Raw genomic sequence first — 14,273 nt, 5'->3', positions numbered from 1 at the left:
ACACAGCTGCTAAAACAAGATGGACGCGGTTACCCATAATGCTTATTATTTCAAGCAATTAATCTTCACGAAGTCATGCTTGGTTAGTCAGAAAACAAGTAAGCAAAGTAGACAACCGGAAACAGACATTGCCGTCGGCTGCAGCGTGGGTCAGGTGTATGTCGGAAGGCGTACACCGGTGCATAGCGCTCAAGTCCGCTTTCCCGCAATGCAGGATAAAGATAAACAAACAAACAAACAAACAATGGTGACTCAACCAACCCACTGACTCAACTAACCCCACCTTCCCCTACATACGCTATCTAGAAACAGAATAAAACGCTTATTAAATTAACTTAATAGATCCTCATATTAATTTATTTTTGCATCTCAAAGTTATTTTTTTTTTCCAAACAAAATATGACAAACTTACATTTACGTCATTTCGACAAAATCTTCAAAGTTAAAATTATATCATGTAAAAAAAAAATAATTTTCATGCTTGTTCCAAGCTTAAAGATTTGTAGGCTACTATTCTTATACGTAGCCTACTAATCGTTGTGAAAATATGTGTTGTGAACATTTATGATGCAGGAGTTGATTTGCGTGCATCGTTGCAGAAAACAAGTTGCAAAATATTTGAATGTAAACCAGGGGTTCCCAACCTTTCTTACACCGTGGCCCTCTTTGAAAATTTTAAAAAATCAATGGCCCCCTTATTTTTTTTTAATCTTTTGAAAAAATTAAGAAACGGCATATTAATTAAACAGCTTGTTAATACAGTAATGGTTACTGAGTAACCGGTAGTTAGAATGATATGATAGTACATTAATTATATAGCTATTACATATTGTTACAGACAATCGTTCCCCAAATCAAACGTCACATAAAACCGTTGTCTACTTAACCTGGCCTCTTACATCATGGAATATTGCTAAAAAAATGAGCAGAGATTGCATCATCTCTTCGTAACACCTGTAAAACATTGCACAATCCTTTTGAACGCCTGTGAAATTGCTGAACAATGCTTATCTACTATTACGTCACAGTTACAAGTTATGTGGTTGAAATATCCCAAGTCAGTTTCGCCATTTTAGAATTGTGGCTGGAAAGGTTGGTCGAATATTAAAACTGTTTTGCTTGTGCTTACCCACTAGACGAAATTTCCGTCTTTTAAATCAGTAATCTGTATTGTGGTGACAAGTTTTAGTGCGTACCGCGTTGCGCCTCCTTTTCGACAGCCGTAGCTATTTTTTCTTGAAATACAATTCGTGAAAAGACATTTTCAGAAGAGTATTTTTTCGGTGTTATCGCATACAGACAAAAGAATTTCGGAATTTTATGTTACAACTTTCCCACGAAGATATTATGGTTTTCCGCTGTGACCACATTTGCAGTTAGCAGTTAATGTGATGGTTGAGCTTGTTTTTGCTCTGACAATGTCAATTGCTGGTTTGGTGGTGGAAAGAGTAAGCCGCATGTCATATTGAATATCCAAAACTCTGCGCTGCTTTGTTTTCAGAAGTAACATTGTTAAAAACCTACAGATTTGTCAAAATGTACTAGTATTTTTGTTGAATTTTAATTCATTTCTTTTGTTATATAGTGTCGGAGTGGACTTAGAGATGATAAATTAAAAAAATTAATATTTTTGAAATGTTTTCATGGCCCCCTTGAAAAAGGCTCATGGTCCACTAGGGGGCCATTGCCCTCAGGTTGGGAACTCCTGATGTAAACCATACATAATAAACATAGCCTAACAGCTTACACGACGGTGAAGTCTCAAATTAAGCAGTGTTAGCGAACTACTCATTTTCTTTACCAGAACCCTAGCGATCTGAAGCAGAAGTTTCAGATGCCTATATTTAACCACAAAACAATCATCATATTACGTTTAATATCAGGTAGCAAATTTGTGAAGTTACAGGTTTGTAAGATTTATATATTCACTTTTTGTTGCCCTGATTATCACGAAGTGAAGACTTGGCAAAATAAAGGTTTAAACCGAAGCGGAGATCAACCAAACCGAATGTGTACCGAAACGAATGTGAAAGAATGCAGCACTCGTTAAGCACAAACCAAAAACCTATTAAAATCAAGACATAGGCTACAGCGTTTCATCCAACAACTTCTATTGTTGGATGAAAGGCTGTATGTAGCTATTAGATCACTTAGAAAATAATCTAGAAAAATGATCAGTAAGATGGTTTGGTTTTGAATCTTTATCCTCGGACTGACAAAACCTTGATAGGCTAGGTTATTCCTGGTAGTTTCGCATAGGCTACTTGTAGAGACTCTTAACGCAGGGCCGATTTGACAAAGTGAAATTTTCCCATTGTTTAAGTGTTATTGTCGGGGAATTATTCTATTCACTAGGTGCTGCTGAATGAAGAGCAGTCCTGAAATGCGTTGCTCAAACACACACCCCGAGAGTCGAACCAGCTCCGCGTGACCTTGAGCCGGGGTCGTAACCACTGAGTTAACGGAGCGGACAAGGGCAGATGCCTGGCTTCCTCGCTTTCCCACTTGTTGGATTTAGATTTCCAACCACCGGGCGCAAGCCTGAACACGACAAGAAAGATTATACAAAATTTGTAAAATAAATTGAGTGAGAATTTCAGCTTGATCGCGTTTTTTCTGCAGCCTATTGCACCAAAACCACTCTTTCCCGGAGGTCGTTGTTCGAAATCAACAAGTCGATAGCTGTTACACTTTGTGAGTATGGAGTCGCATCTAGCCTACGAATAGTTTCAATTCAGTTGCACCAGCCTACATTGAATGATTCTATTTTTGTGAACACTTGAACAATCTATCAAACAGTCTAAGAAACAATAACAGTAGGCTAAGGCGATAGTGCGGCATGCACATCGCTCTGAAAACCAAACCGCTAACTTATGTGATACAGGAACAGGAGTAGCCTACGTGATGGCTTAGTATAGGCCTAACGGTACTGGTAATTTGAATAAAAAAGGAAAATTTTGCAATACATTGATGTGATTTAAGCAATTAACCATTTAAGCTAAACTGGGCTAAAAGAGGGGATTGAGCAAAGTAGTGATGAAGATGGAGAAAACGTCTTCTATTTCATCCCATCCCACCATAGCCTACCCTGACTACAACTTTCACTGCTACACAACTAAGGCTATGGCAAGGTAGAATTTGGTTTATTTATAAAATTGCTTCAAATTATTAGTAGATTTTCTGTTGCTTCTACGTTTTTGTTGCAGACAGTTCGTCCATTTTCTTTGGAACACCAGACAACGGCTGTAACTGCGAAAGGCCGTTTGGTCTGTAAAAATTAAAAAAAAATAGCTTATGAGTTAATTTTATAAAAAAAAAAATAGCTGGGCCAGCAAGTCTTAATATCTTCATATAAGTAGAAGCCCAACCCGTTTATAAATGTTTTATGACAGTTCCAGACAATAACAATTATTTTCATAAAATATATGAACATACAAACACAGGGTGTTTTAAAAAAACTGAAATCATTGTACAGTCTTGTAACTTTGCCAATTATTGTTTACAACACGATCTCAAATTTTAACAGTATGTACAGATACAACATAAAATTTTATCTTTTAATTTTCAGGCGTTTTTTTTTAGGTTTTTTGGCGTTTCTTTTTAGATGTAGAAATGCCGTACAATAGCTTAGAAAAAGCATTTTGTGTAGGCTACTGGAGTATGCTAGATTGCTAGAATACAGACGAACAAGGCTATGCAGCGTGCATTTGCACAACGATTTGGAAAAAAGGGCCAGATGGAAAGCAGATTTGGACATGGCATAAAAAGTTCGAACAAGAAGGTTGCTAGTGCAGAGCAAAAGGATCTGGCCCTTTTCTTCCAAATCGTCGCGCAAATGCACGCTGCGCGGTGCACTGCACACTGCACACTGCACAGTCTTATTCGACCGTGTTCTAGCATACTCCAGTACACAAAATGCTTTTTCTACGCTATTGTATGGCATTTCTACACCTAAAAAGAAAAACGCCTGGAAATTAAAAGATAAATTTTATTTTGTATCTTTACATACTGTTAAAATTTGAGATCGTGTTGTACACAATAACTGTCAGTTACAAGACTGTACATTGTACAATGATGTCAAATTTTTTGAAACACTATGTATAGACTAAAGCCAAGTGAAAAAACTCCACAGTGTTTCAAGTTACTTTATAAGTAGTTTTATTTTGAAAAGCTTAATTAAGAAGTTAAATACGCTTATTTCTAAAAAAAACAGTCTTCTTATTCTTTCATAATAACCTGTCTGTAGTAGCTAATAGCCTAGTCCTATAGTACAACTGTACAGTGTACATTACATGAATGCAAAAGAGTTACGGTGAGCCCTACGTTATTTACTCCTATTTTCTTGGTGTTTGATGGAGTGTAGGCTACTATACAGCATTGCATTTTGCTTGATGAATGAAGTTTTGCCATATTTTTAGAGTTCTTATCATACAGTAAATTTTACCACGAATTACCGCATGAAATTTGCGCATCTATCATATTTGATATTTTTATAGGTTATAAGCCACACAACTATACAGTAAGTAGGCTACGTAATCGTAGCTTGTTAACATTAGTGAACGTTTGAAAAACGGGTAAAAAGAAACAAACGTTTTGTTCATTGTATATGAACAAACAACGTTTAACAAACGTTTAGCAAACGTTTCATTTCCAAATTTATAGTTTCTCTAACCCTGAGTGTTACCTTTTGATTTTGCTGCAGCGAAACAAGTAAACGAGATAGTTTTTGTATCCTTTTCGGTAATTCGGATTTAAAAGACCATATATAATAAAATTGACCGCTGAGTTTGTCATTCCAAGCCATCCAAATACCTGTGTGTTGAATGCACACTTTATCAATAGGCTAATCAACAAAAATATCGCTTCACTGAGCAAGTACCAAATATATTGAAGACGCTCTTGTCAAGCTGTAATACTGTACATTTAGCAATCATCATCATCATCATTTTCAGCCTGTGAGAGCCCACTGCAGAGCGTAAGCCTTCCCCTTTTCATGCCAATTTACATGATTATGTGCTAGTTGGTACCTAGTAAATTTTTTTAAACAATGCAATACAACCAATTGGTACCAACTAGCACATACCAACATTTAGCAATACGGTAGCTTTAACATTGAATGCGAGTTCAATAAATATTAAGTGAAGCAGTGTTCTCGTTACGCTTAAGCTTTGTACTGTTCAAACCAGACACTATAATCTGTCACAAGATAGGGCTAAACGAAGAAAACAAATGCTTCATTAGGTTTTTAGGAACAAAACCAAAACAAACATAATACGTTTGTTTCAATTTCTTGCTATCACAACGCTAACTCGGTAGATGCCAAACAAAGAAAAAGTCTAAAAAAATAGAAGCAACAAAACACAAATGTCAAAATGTAGGCTTACTTTCAGACCGATATAAATAATAGGCTTACGAAGTTTTGTTGCAGTAGCAACTAACAAAACTTTCATGTGCACGATTCCTTGCAACAGCTTATGTTGAAACAAATCAGCATTTAGGTTAGAATCAAAAGAAGAATGAAAATGTGCATAGAAAGATAAGCTGAAGGATTCTTTCATCTTTTAGCTAATTCGATTTACCTTTTTGACTTGATGATGTGGTTGTGGCTTGATTAAAGAACCAAACACGTATGGAGCCCAACAGAGTACAAAAAAGACTACTGAAGTCGCTAGAGTGCGCAAGAGATACATTTCTCTTTTCTCAGAAATACGAGTTCCTTCATTCTTGCTTTTTGGTGCTGCTTCCGAATGCACCAGTTTGCTGTGTTTTCTAACAGAACTGCAATCACATTACAGTATACATTTTGCATTGTTCATAGTTTTTTGTAAACTTTTAACATGGGCTATTAGGCTATTTTAAAAACATAGTATTAAATCTAGTACCTTATAGTACAGGATAAAATTGATTGAAAAGTAGCCAATTGTTTTACAAGTGCTTGCCACAAAACGACAGTTTTTATTGAAAGAACGAAATTTAAAATAGCTTTTGAAACATATTTTTTTTTTAGGTTAAAATTTTTCAATACTGTTGCTTATTTTAGTTTGGCGTGCTTTTCCAGTTACCACTACTAACTGCTATAGCGTTTCTAATCCAGATTTACTCGATCCCCAAACCCACTTTTTTTGCCATTTTTTGCAACCCGAAACCAGAGTTTTTCTGGGTTTTTCAATTTTCGATACTTATGTTAATTAATCGTGTATTATTTTCAGGTCTTAATTTAGTAATGAACAGACTAGGTTGACTTACTGAAATAGATTCCAATAGCAGAATGTGATGATAGTCAATGGCAGGAAATGTGTTAAAGTCATTAAAACAATGTTGTAAGACTGCGAAGCTTCGTCGTTCCAAACGCATACCATCATTCTGTAGTCGTACCTTTTAGCATGTAATGACAAACTTCAGTTTTAGTTTGCAACTCATCTCGACTAATGTTAAATGGGATTTTTCAACTTTGTGTCATATAGTGTTGTTTTTATGTAGCATACAGATTTTGGAGTAGCGCAGAAGAAACATACAGTATACCGACTTTGAATGCAGTTTTAGTAAGCAAGAAATTAATTTTGTAAACGCCAAGTTATAGCCTAATCTACTATGTGATTGTGCGTTTTCAATGTAACGAAGCAGCTGTTGTACGGATTTTAAAGCTTTCAAAGGCCTTTACTGATTCCATATAGGCTACTTTTAAGTAAGTTTGTCGACAATGTCGTATAGCCTGAAATGCTGTAATGTGAAAAATACTTTCAGTGAAAAGTGAAGCGGACAGTAAAATTTTTGATTACGTTGAGAAACTTTACCGTGCTACAGTTTTCAAAATTTTCAATACTCTATTGATCAAGGTTATGATATTGAAATCTAAACTAAGTTTTAATTTTTATTTTCTAATATTCTAAGAAAGACAAAAAATCGTAATGTCTACTCAGTGGCGTAGCCTACGCAGGGTTTTCTCAAGGGGAGAGGGGAGGGGCATTCAAAAATTTTTTCAAATCGAATTGAAGCAAAAACAAATCGAAAAAACGTCCATTTGCTAATAATAACCAGTAGGCCTATCATGGTGCACTGTATAAGATTAGCCTACCATAGGCTACTCATCTTGCATTGACGATAATTTTTTAGTTTACAGCAACTAGTTTACTCATTTGGATAGATTTTGTATTGAAAACAAAAAATATGATATAACACTCTTGATGTCGCATGAAAGTTTTACGTAGACGACGTAGTTAGCTTACTCAACCCGATGCATCACCGGTGTTGTGGGGGCTTTCAGTGGCGTCCGTAGGATTTTGTTACTGGGACTCTGGGAGAGGTGAGCATTCGCTATTAAACTGTAATTTGACATTTTTTTATTAATAAGAGTAGCCTAGTGCTAGTTTATAGTCTGACCAAGGCTTAAAAAGTAGTCGAGGTTTTCTGTTGGTGAAGTATAAATTCTCACGGTCTTTGCGTATAGCCTATCACTGCGATTTTGGATTAAATTATTAAATATATGAATATGAAAAGCATGATTGTAGATTAAGCCTACATGGAAAATAGTAAAAACTGTAGTCTAATAGTTCGATTAACAGGCGATGTCCTTAGATTAAAAATCAAAGCTCTCTGTAAAAGTTTAAATATCGAATGCAATTTATTACGGTACTTCAAACAAAATCATTGCACTCTGAACATATACAAAAAAAATAGAAGGCTTACTCTACAGCGCCGTGTGACCACCATTCGGCCCCCTCCAAAATTCACCAGTGGGCCTCTACTTTTTTGTAGAGGTGGCTAAAATGTTTTTCAGACCATAGGTTGTGAATTCGGCTTAAAAACATCAGAATGACTCCACAATCTGTTGGGACTCTATCTTCGACTACATAACAATGCAAATGGCTATGGAGTTTAACTAAAATTATTAAAAAAATTATAGGGCCGTTTTCAAAGGATAATTTGGGAATGAAAAAGGCCGTTTTTAAAACATGTAATTGCATCAATCTTGAAATACAAAAACTAAAAACTAGGGAAAACAATGACGCAGCGTTTGTATTGAAAAAAAAAAAACGCTAGAAGTTTCCTTCCGTATGAATGGCCCCATGTCCCCACCCTCCCCCCCTGCGCACGCCACTGTATTTACTTACACTATGTCACTCCATCCGTAAAGAGTTGGAGACGCAAGGAAGAAAGACCATAACCATGAACAGATCATCATAATAAGCACTCTGGTGTTGGAAAAGTACTTTGGGTATGAGATCATGTGTACCACTGCCCAATATCTTCATACAGTTAAATGTAATGTTTGTTTTTTTTTAAATGAAAGAATAAAAAAATAATTGCAGAAAATAGAACAGTTCACATCACTGAATAGACCAACAGTAGATTTTTAAAGAGTATGATGCGGTATTCACTTTGTAAAAGCAGATACAAAAACATTTCAGGTTTTCTTTCTATTTTACGCAAAGTTGTAGGCTAGTTTATGTTAAAAAGACGCAAAAAAAAATTTTAAACTCAATTTGATAAACAAATTTATAAAGGTTATGTCAGTATTGATAATAATTTAGTTTATTTTAGCTAAAATATATATCACTAGCAGAAACACATGTTGGCAAAACTACCTGATCTGCAGTTATCACTGCACAACCGACCTGTTGAAAGCTATAAGCATCAGGTTCGCAATTGACGTTAGAGCAGTCACAGAAAGAACGAATCCAAAAATTTGACAAGCCGAACGTGGTAGGACGTTTCCTGTTTTAATGACATTTGCGATTACAGTTGGCACAAACACTCCGCAAACCTGTTGATAATACAATGTTAAAAATGTATCGAGCAATTGAAATCAGCCAGTCTCGCACAATTGTATGATGCATTGATAAAGGTTTTGCTGCCGTAAATGTAGCTTTTTCAATAGGTATTTGAAAAATCACTGGCAAATAAAAATATAAATATTGATTTACTGCTAAAATCAACTAAGATCATTGTAAAAATCATTTGCAATAAAAACTTTTCAACAGTTGCAAAGCCACATAAAATTTACTGCTCAAGATAACCTATCACAGAACTTTAATTGCTCAGAAGTAAAGTCTTCTTAAATACTGGTAGGGCCTACTGCTATTTTGCATTCATCAAATGCTGGCATTTGCACAACAATCCAACCTCTTTATAGTGTAATTTATTAAGAATCGATTTCGCTATCGGCTATATAGTAATAGCATCTTCAGCTAGAACATGTGATGTAAAAAAGAAAATTTGAAAAATATGTAAAACGAACAAATAAAGCAAACTCCAATATTATCAACACGGATAAAAATTATATTTTAAATAGATGGTTAGGCTACATAATAAAATCTAAAGCTGCAACCTAAATCTTAAACTGGTGTTCTGCCACGATTTCCAACAATATAGACTACTGGTACAAAATTCAAAAAATATATGAACATTATCATCCATCAAGTAAATTACAACAGTTTAACAAGACGAATACAAAGAAAAACGCAATTTATCTTACAGTCCATTGCAATAAGTTTACATTGATATAACGTCAAAAAGAATAAAGTGTGAGTGGGCATAGTTGGAGAATCTACACTACTGGGGTCGGTGGTTGCTGATGACATAGGAGTAAGAACTAACAAAACAGACTAAGTGGTTGGTCGAATTAATTTCTGTGTGTTAATGGTAGCTTTGATTTTATGTAGCCATTTATCTTCAGCGATGTCTAAATATTATTTGTTGGGTTGTTTGGCAAAAGTAACGACAAAGCAGTCTGCCAGAGCTGGTATCTTTTTCAGTTCAATGTTGTGGAATTTTGCATATCTTTCAATAATGCTGCTTTATTTCCCGGATTTATCAGAGTAATTAAAGCTCTTCCAAATAGATCTGTGTGTGGCCATGGACTTCTTAATAGTAGGCCCAAAGTATGGAAAACCTTATTATGGTTTGTCCTGCATAGTGTTCGTGACATAGCCTATAGTTCACGTTGCACTGTAGCCAACAGTATATCTCGTAATTTCGGCAAGTTAATTTTCGTGTGAGACTGAAATTTTTGTTGGGTTTACATTTATTAGAAGTGCATTTTTTTATCGTAGGTTTATGCGCTCCATGGTTACCGCATTGCACACTTACAGCACGGTTTGGAGAAGCCATAGGTTGGTGTTTCTGTATTCAGGACAATTTTTTTGTATTTTGTAAGTAAATTTCCCAACGTGCTTGGCTTTTTATGTGTAATCATTTGATTGGGCTGTAGTTTTTTTCTGCGTTAGTGGTCTTGAGTAAACTAGGAAATGATGCAGGCCAGATTACTCTGTTGGCTTAGGTTGCATTTTTTTCTGTGAGTTTAGTTATTCGTTCTGTCCATTTTTCAACAAGTTGAACTTTTTCTTTGGTAATTTTTCGGGAAAAGTTTGATTTCAAAGCTTTGTTTTTAAGTTATTCAATTGCGGCAGTATAGTCGTGTTGTGTTTCATTCAATCTCCTGAGTCGTAATGCTTCTTCATGTATGATTGCCTTAAATGTTGATGTGGGGAGATGTGATTTGCCATTGAGTTACAAACGGTCTATTCTTTGTTGTAGTTGGTGGTCACAAATTTAAAGTTCGAAGTTTTGCAAATGCGGTGGTTAACATCTAGAAACTCAACATTTTTATCAGTTTGGGAGGTGTTAATTTTTCTGAAAGTAAGTTACAAGACGTGATTTTGAAATGCTGTAATCAAGCTGTGTTTTATCAATTCTGTGGTCTTTTGGCGAAATGATATCCAAATTATGTTATCTAAAAAGCGTTTGAATATTTCTGCTTGTTTCAATGTGTTGGAAGCTGTTTTGATGACGTAGTGCATGGCAATGTTGGCGATCGATACAGAATGGTTGTCACCTGTTATTATACCCTCTGGTTGCTTATAAAAACTCTCACCGTTTTGCGTGATAACATTGTCAAGAAAATACAACGTCAAATCTGTGGATGTTTCTATTGCAATCCGACGATATGTCGTGTGTTGATCCAACACATATTTCAGCGCCTCTTTAATTAATGATCCTTTGACGTAAGGATATAGAGCTTTGACATCAGCCGCGACTAAATGTAATTGATTGTTTTTAAGCTTTTTTTTGTGATTTGGGTCTGTTTGTCAGATTGCCATTGCATGAGTGTTTCAACATAGTGTTTGCTATCTCTACAGAATTCATTTACTTCACTGTGACAAAAGGTTATGCTGATGGGTTTAAGCAAATATTCACTTAAAGCGGTGATTCGGGATGTTGTGATACGGCCAGATGCCTGTAGCAATCGTACAGGAATTTCAGTGACATTAATGGTTTTTAAATTGTCCGGTGTGAGTTTGTGTGTTTAGAACAGGGAATAGGCAAATGCTGTTCAATAATACTTTTCTGTAAATTGAAAAAATCATTAAAAAATGCTTGATAAATCTTACTACAAAAGGGCATCCTAAGAAGTAAAAACTATGAATCTAATTGTTTCTAGGTAATCTTTCCGAAAACCACAAGGTCGCTGTTCTTGGTGTCCTGAAATAAATGATAGATATACCACCATATTTGGAATGTACCGCTGACGTCATGGAAGTGCATTACAAAGAATCAATAATCTTCAATACTTTAATCTGAAATCAATTAATTATTATCGGTGATGAAAACATTTTGAATATGTGTCAAGACACTATTCAAAAGTTTTTTTTGGGGTGTCAGCCGCACTGTTTTTCTATTTCGAAGCGTTCGGAAGCAGAAATTAGACAAAATCATCCTCAGTAAATTAAACATTAGTAGTAGAGTTGAGAATGAAATCTAACATGAAGTAAATGGATTGTGGAAAGGTGATGGTCAACCATGGCCACCTGGATAGGTAGCCATGGGTCAACACGTGTTCTCAGTTGTTCTTATCACTCTCGATTGCCGAAACAGCTGTCCATCATTGTACATAAGCGACATTAAAAATTGAACACGTAAAGTACGGTAAATATAATCTCCTAGCTGAGTTTGTTTACATTATATAGCATTTTGTAAAAGTACGTCGTGAATGATTGATCGTTGTATATGCCTGTATAGCTTATAATTATCATCGAGAAGCCAAAACAGAAAGTGAAAGATATCAGTGTTTATTTTATTGCTCGTTCAAGATAATAATTAGAAAATCAGTTTGTAAAATAATTACAGTTTTATGGAATGAGGTTCTGAAAACGCTTTTTTGGTCAAGAACAATTTTTTATGAAGAAAATTACGTTAAAGCAAAATTAAGACCAAAAATATTGCATGGAAACGAATGAAATTTGACCTTTATTTTTTATTTATTTTAGCTTCACAAAAATTACGTCAGCCAATACACGCTTTCAAGCTTGGGTATTAGCCTACTTTGACAAACTTGATATTCGGCCAGCCACTATAAAACGCAATGGGCTTTCAGTGCCCGCAGATACGTTTATAAAACAAAATTTATAAAACAAAATTTCTTTATTTTGAAACAAAACGAAGCAAAATATTTCACTAAAAATTGAGAAAGAAATTTTGCAAAGAAACCGAATATTATGGCAATTTTGACTAAGGCTAAGCCAGATATCCACATTTTTTTTCTATGCTGAAAACGGATATATTCAGATATTTGAATATTAGTTAATTTCTGATAAAGATTGCATATTAGGCCTACTAAACATCTTTCCCAATTTATACGTTACAATGAATTTGATATTTAACTCGTTTATTGGTAATATAATTTACTGTCAATATGCACTGTACAAACTGTACACTTGTACAGCATATATGAACGTGATGTAAGTTCCGACATAGCATAGTCTGCATTGCTCACACGGCATTTAGATTTGAAGGACAAACTATTGGTTCTGAAATTGTGTTAAGACGACCGCAGCATGCCAGGAAAGGGTTCACATTTTTGTTCTTACTAAATCTTTTTTTTTACTTGCCACACAAAGGGCCTAGATAGGAAGCAGACTTTCATAAATAAAATTTGACAATTCACACGTCAGAAACTTCATATTTCTAAAGATGTTGCTCTGCTTATGCTTGGACTTGTTTTTTCGAATGCTACTGGCATGTCACAATCCCAATACGTAGGTCACGTTTGTGCGTCACATGCATGCGTGCTTATATCATGTTGAATGCATAACCAGAATTAGTGGTTTTGCTGGTATCTCAGTTGTTAAGGTTATGTAGGTTAGTTTGGTAGCCTACCATAACAATGGTAAAAAGAAATTGCTTGCTACAACCTTCTGTTGTCTGGTTAACCACGATGTAAATACAAGCCAAGATCAAAATACCAAAATGTAAAATACTGGAGCTAAAATTACAAGCTTAAACGGTTATTCGATATCAGGGCGTTCAAACTCTACATTTGATATCTTGTTGATACTTTTTCTACTGCTAAAGTTTTATCTTTTTTAATCTAATCACCAAGTAAGTCCTCATTTTAAAACAATTGATCCAGAATTTTAAACCAGGCTGACCTGCATATAGCCAAAACTATCGCAATCTATCAAATGGAAACAGTCACATATTGCAGACAACAAAATACAATTAAAAATTCAAATTATCTGTTTCGATAAAACTACAATAACATTATGCGCTTGCTAATAAACAAATTGGCCTATGAACTTACAATAAAGTCAGCGATCGCCAGATTTATGATGAACAAATTTCCATGGTTGTGAATCCTCCGCGCATGACTGATCGAGAAAATGACAATCAAGTTTCCAATTGTTCCTATCAAGCTAATCATAGTAAGATAAGCAATTTCAAAACCCTGTTGAGTCCCAAATTGGCCACACCACGGGTTGTCAGGTTCCAAGTCGCATTTTGAAATGTTGCCTGTGTCGTTTTCCATAATTTAGTCTGAAAACAAAGTCTTGTGTAGTGTTGCCGAAATCCTGTTTCTTGAAATAAACAGCATTTGTCCACTGTTGTTGAAGCTCTTCCGTTTCAAAGTTTCACTTTCATGTCTTAACCAATCTAATTGATACCTTTAGTTTTGTAAAATATATAATTTTTGGAAATTGGGGCGTAATTAACACAGTCACTGAATACGTGAGTTAGGGTTAATTGTATCCAGCCTGCAAGTTTATGTATAACTCCAGCAAATCCATCGTGACTTTTGATTTGCTACCAACACTTTTCTAAGCTTTTTCTCTGATTGTTTCCATAGAGTAAAGTCGTAGGCTTATTCTACTGTCATTTAACAACTTATTGTGGTTAAATAATGGAGACCAATGGTGGAAATTGGTAGCTGTTGATAATTGTAGCATTAGGCAAGTTCATCTTGTTGCCTTCGTTTGACGAGATTGCTACATATGGTA

At 35.1% G+C, this 14,273-nt stretch overlaps 1 protein-coding gene across 1 annotated transcript; it reads right to left on the bottom strand.

Annotated features, from left to right (window-relative positions):
- Positions 1–3,130: 3,130 nt before the first annotated feature.
- Positions 3,131–13,955, bottom strand: LOC145776335 (melatonin receptor type 1B-like). Its single transcript, XM_082587734.1, has 7 exons — positions 13,580–13,955; positions 8,616–8,764; positions 8,112–8,246; positions 6,247–6,375; positions 5,580–5,778; positions 4,685–4,812; positions 3,131–3,268 (listed from the first exon to the last, which is right to left on the bottom strand). The coding sequence occupies exons 1-7, from the start codon at positions 13,802–13,804 to the stop codon at positions 3,190–3,192; spliced, it is 1,044 nt and encodes a 347-aa protein (XP_082443860.1). The 5' UTR covers positions 13,805–13,955; the 3' UTR covers positions 3,131–3,189.
- Between the last annotated feature and the right edge of the window lie 318 nt (positions 13,956–14,273).

The sequence above is a fragment of the Aplidium turbinatum genome, chromosome 8 (genome assembly GCF_918807975.1).
Source record: "Aplidium turbinatum chromosome 8, kaAplTurb1.1, whole genome shotgun sequence".
Lineage (NCBI taxonomy): Eukaryota > Metazoa > Chordata > Ascidiacea > Aplousobranchia > Polyclinidae > Aplidium > Aplidium turbinatum.
The sequence above is the reverse complement of the archived record's forward strand: the minus strand, read 5'-3'. Positions and strand labels throughout refer to the sequence as shown.

Coding starts and splice junctions, on each gene's coding strand:
- LOC145776335 (XM_082587734.1), bottom strand. CDS start 13,804: ATGGAAAACGACACAGGCAACATTTCAAAATGCGACTTGGAACCTGAC. Junction 8,765..13,579: donor TGGCGATCGCTGACTTTATT/GTAAGTTCATAG, acceptor TATTATCAACAG/GTTTGCGGAGTGTTTGTGCC. Junction 4,813..5,579: donor CACATCATCAAGTCAAAAAG/GTAAATCGAATT, acceptor TTCAACACACAG/GTATTTGGATGGCTTGGAAT.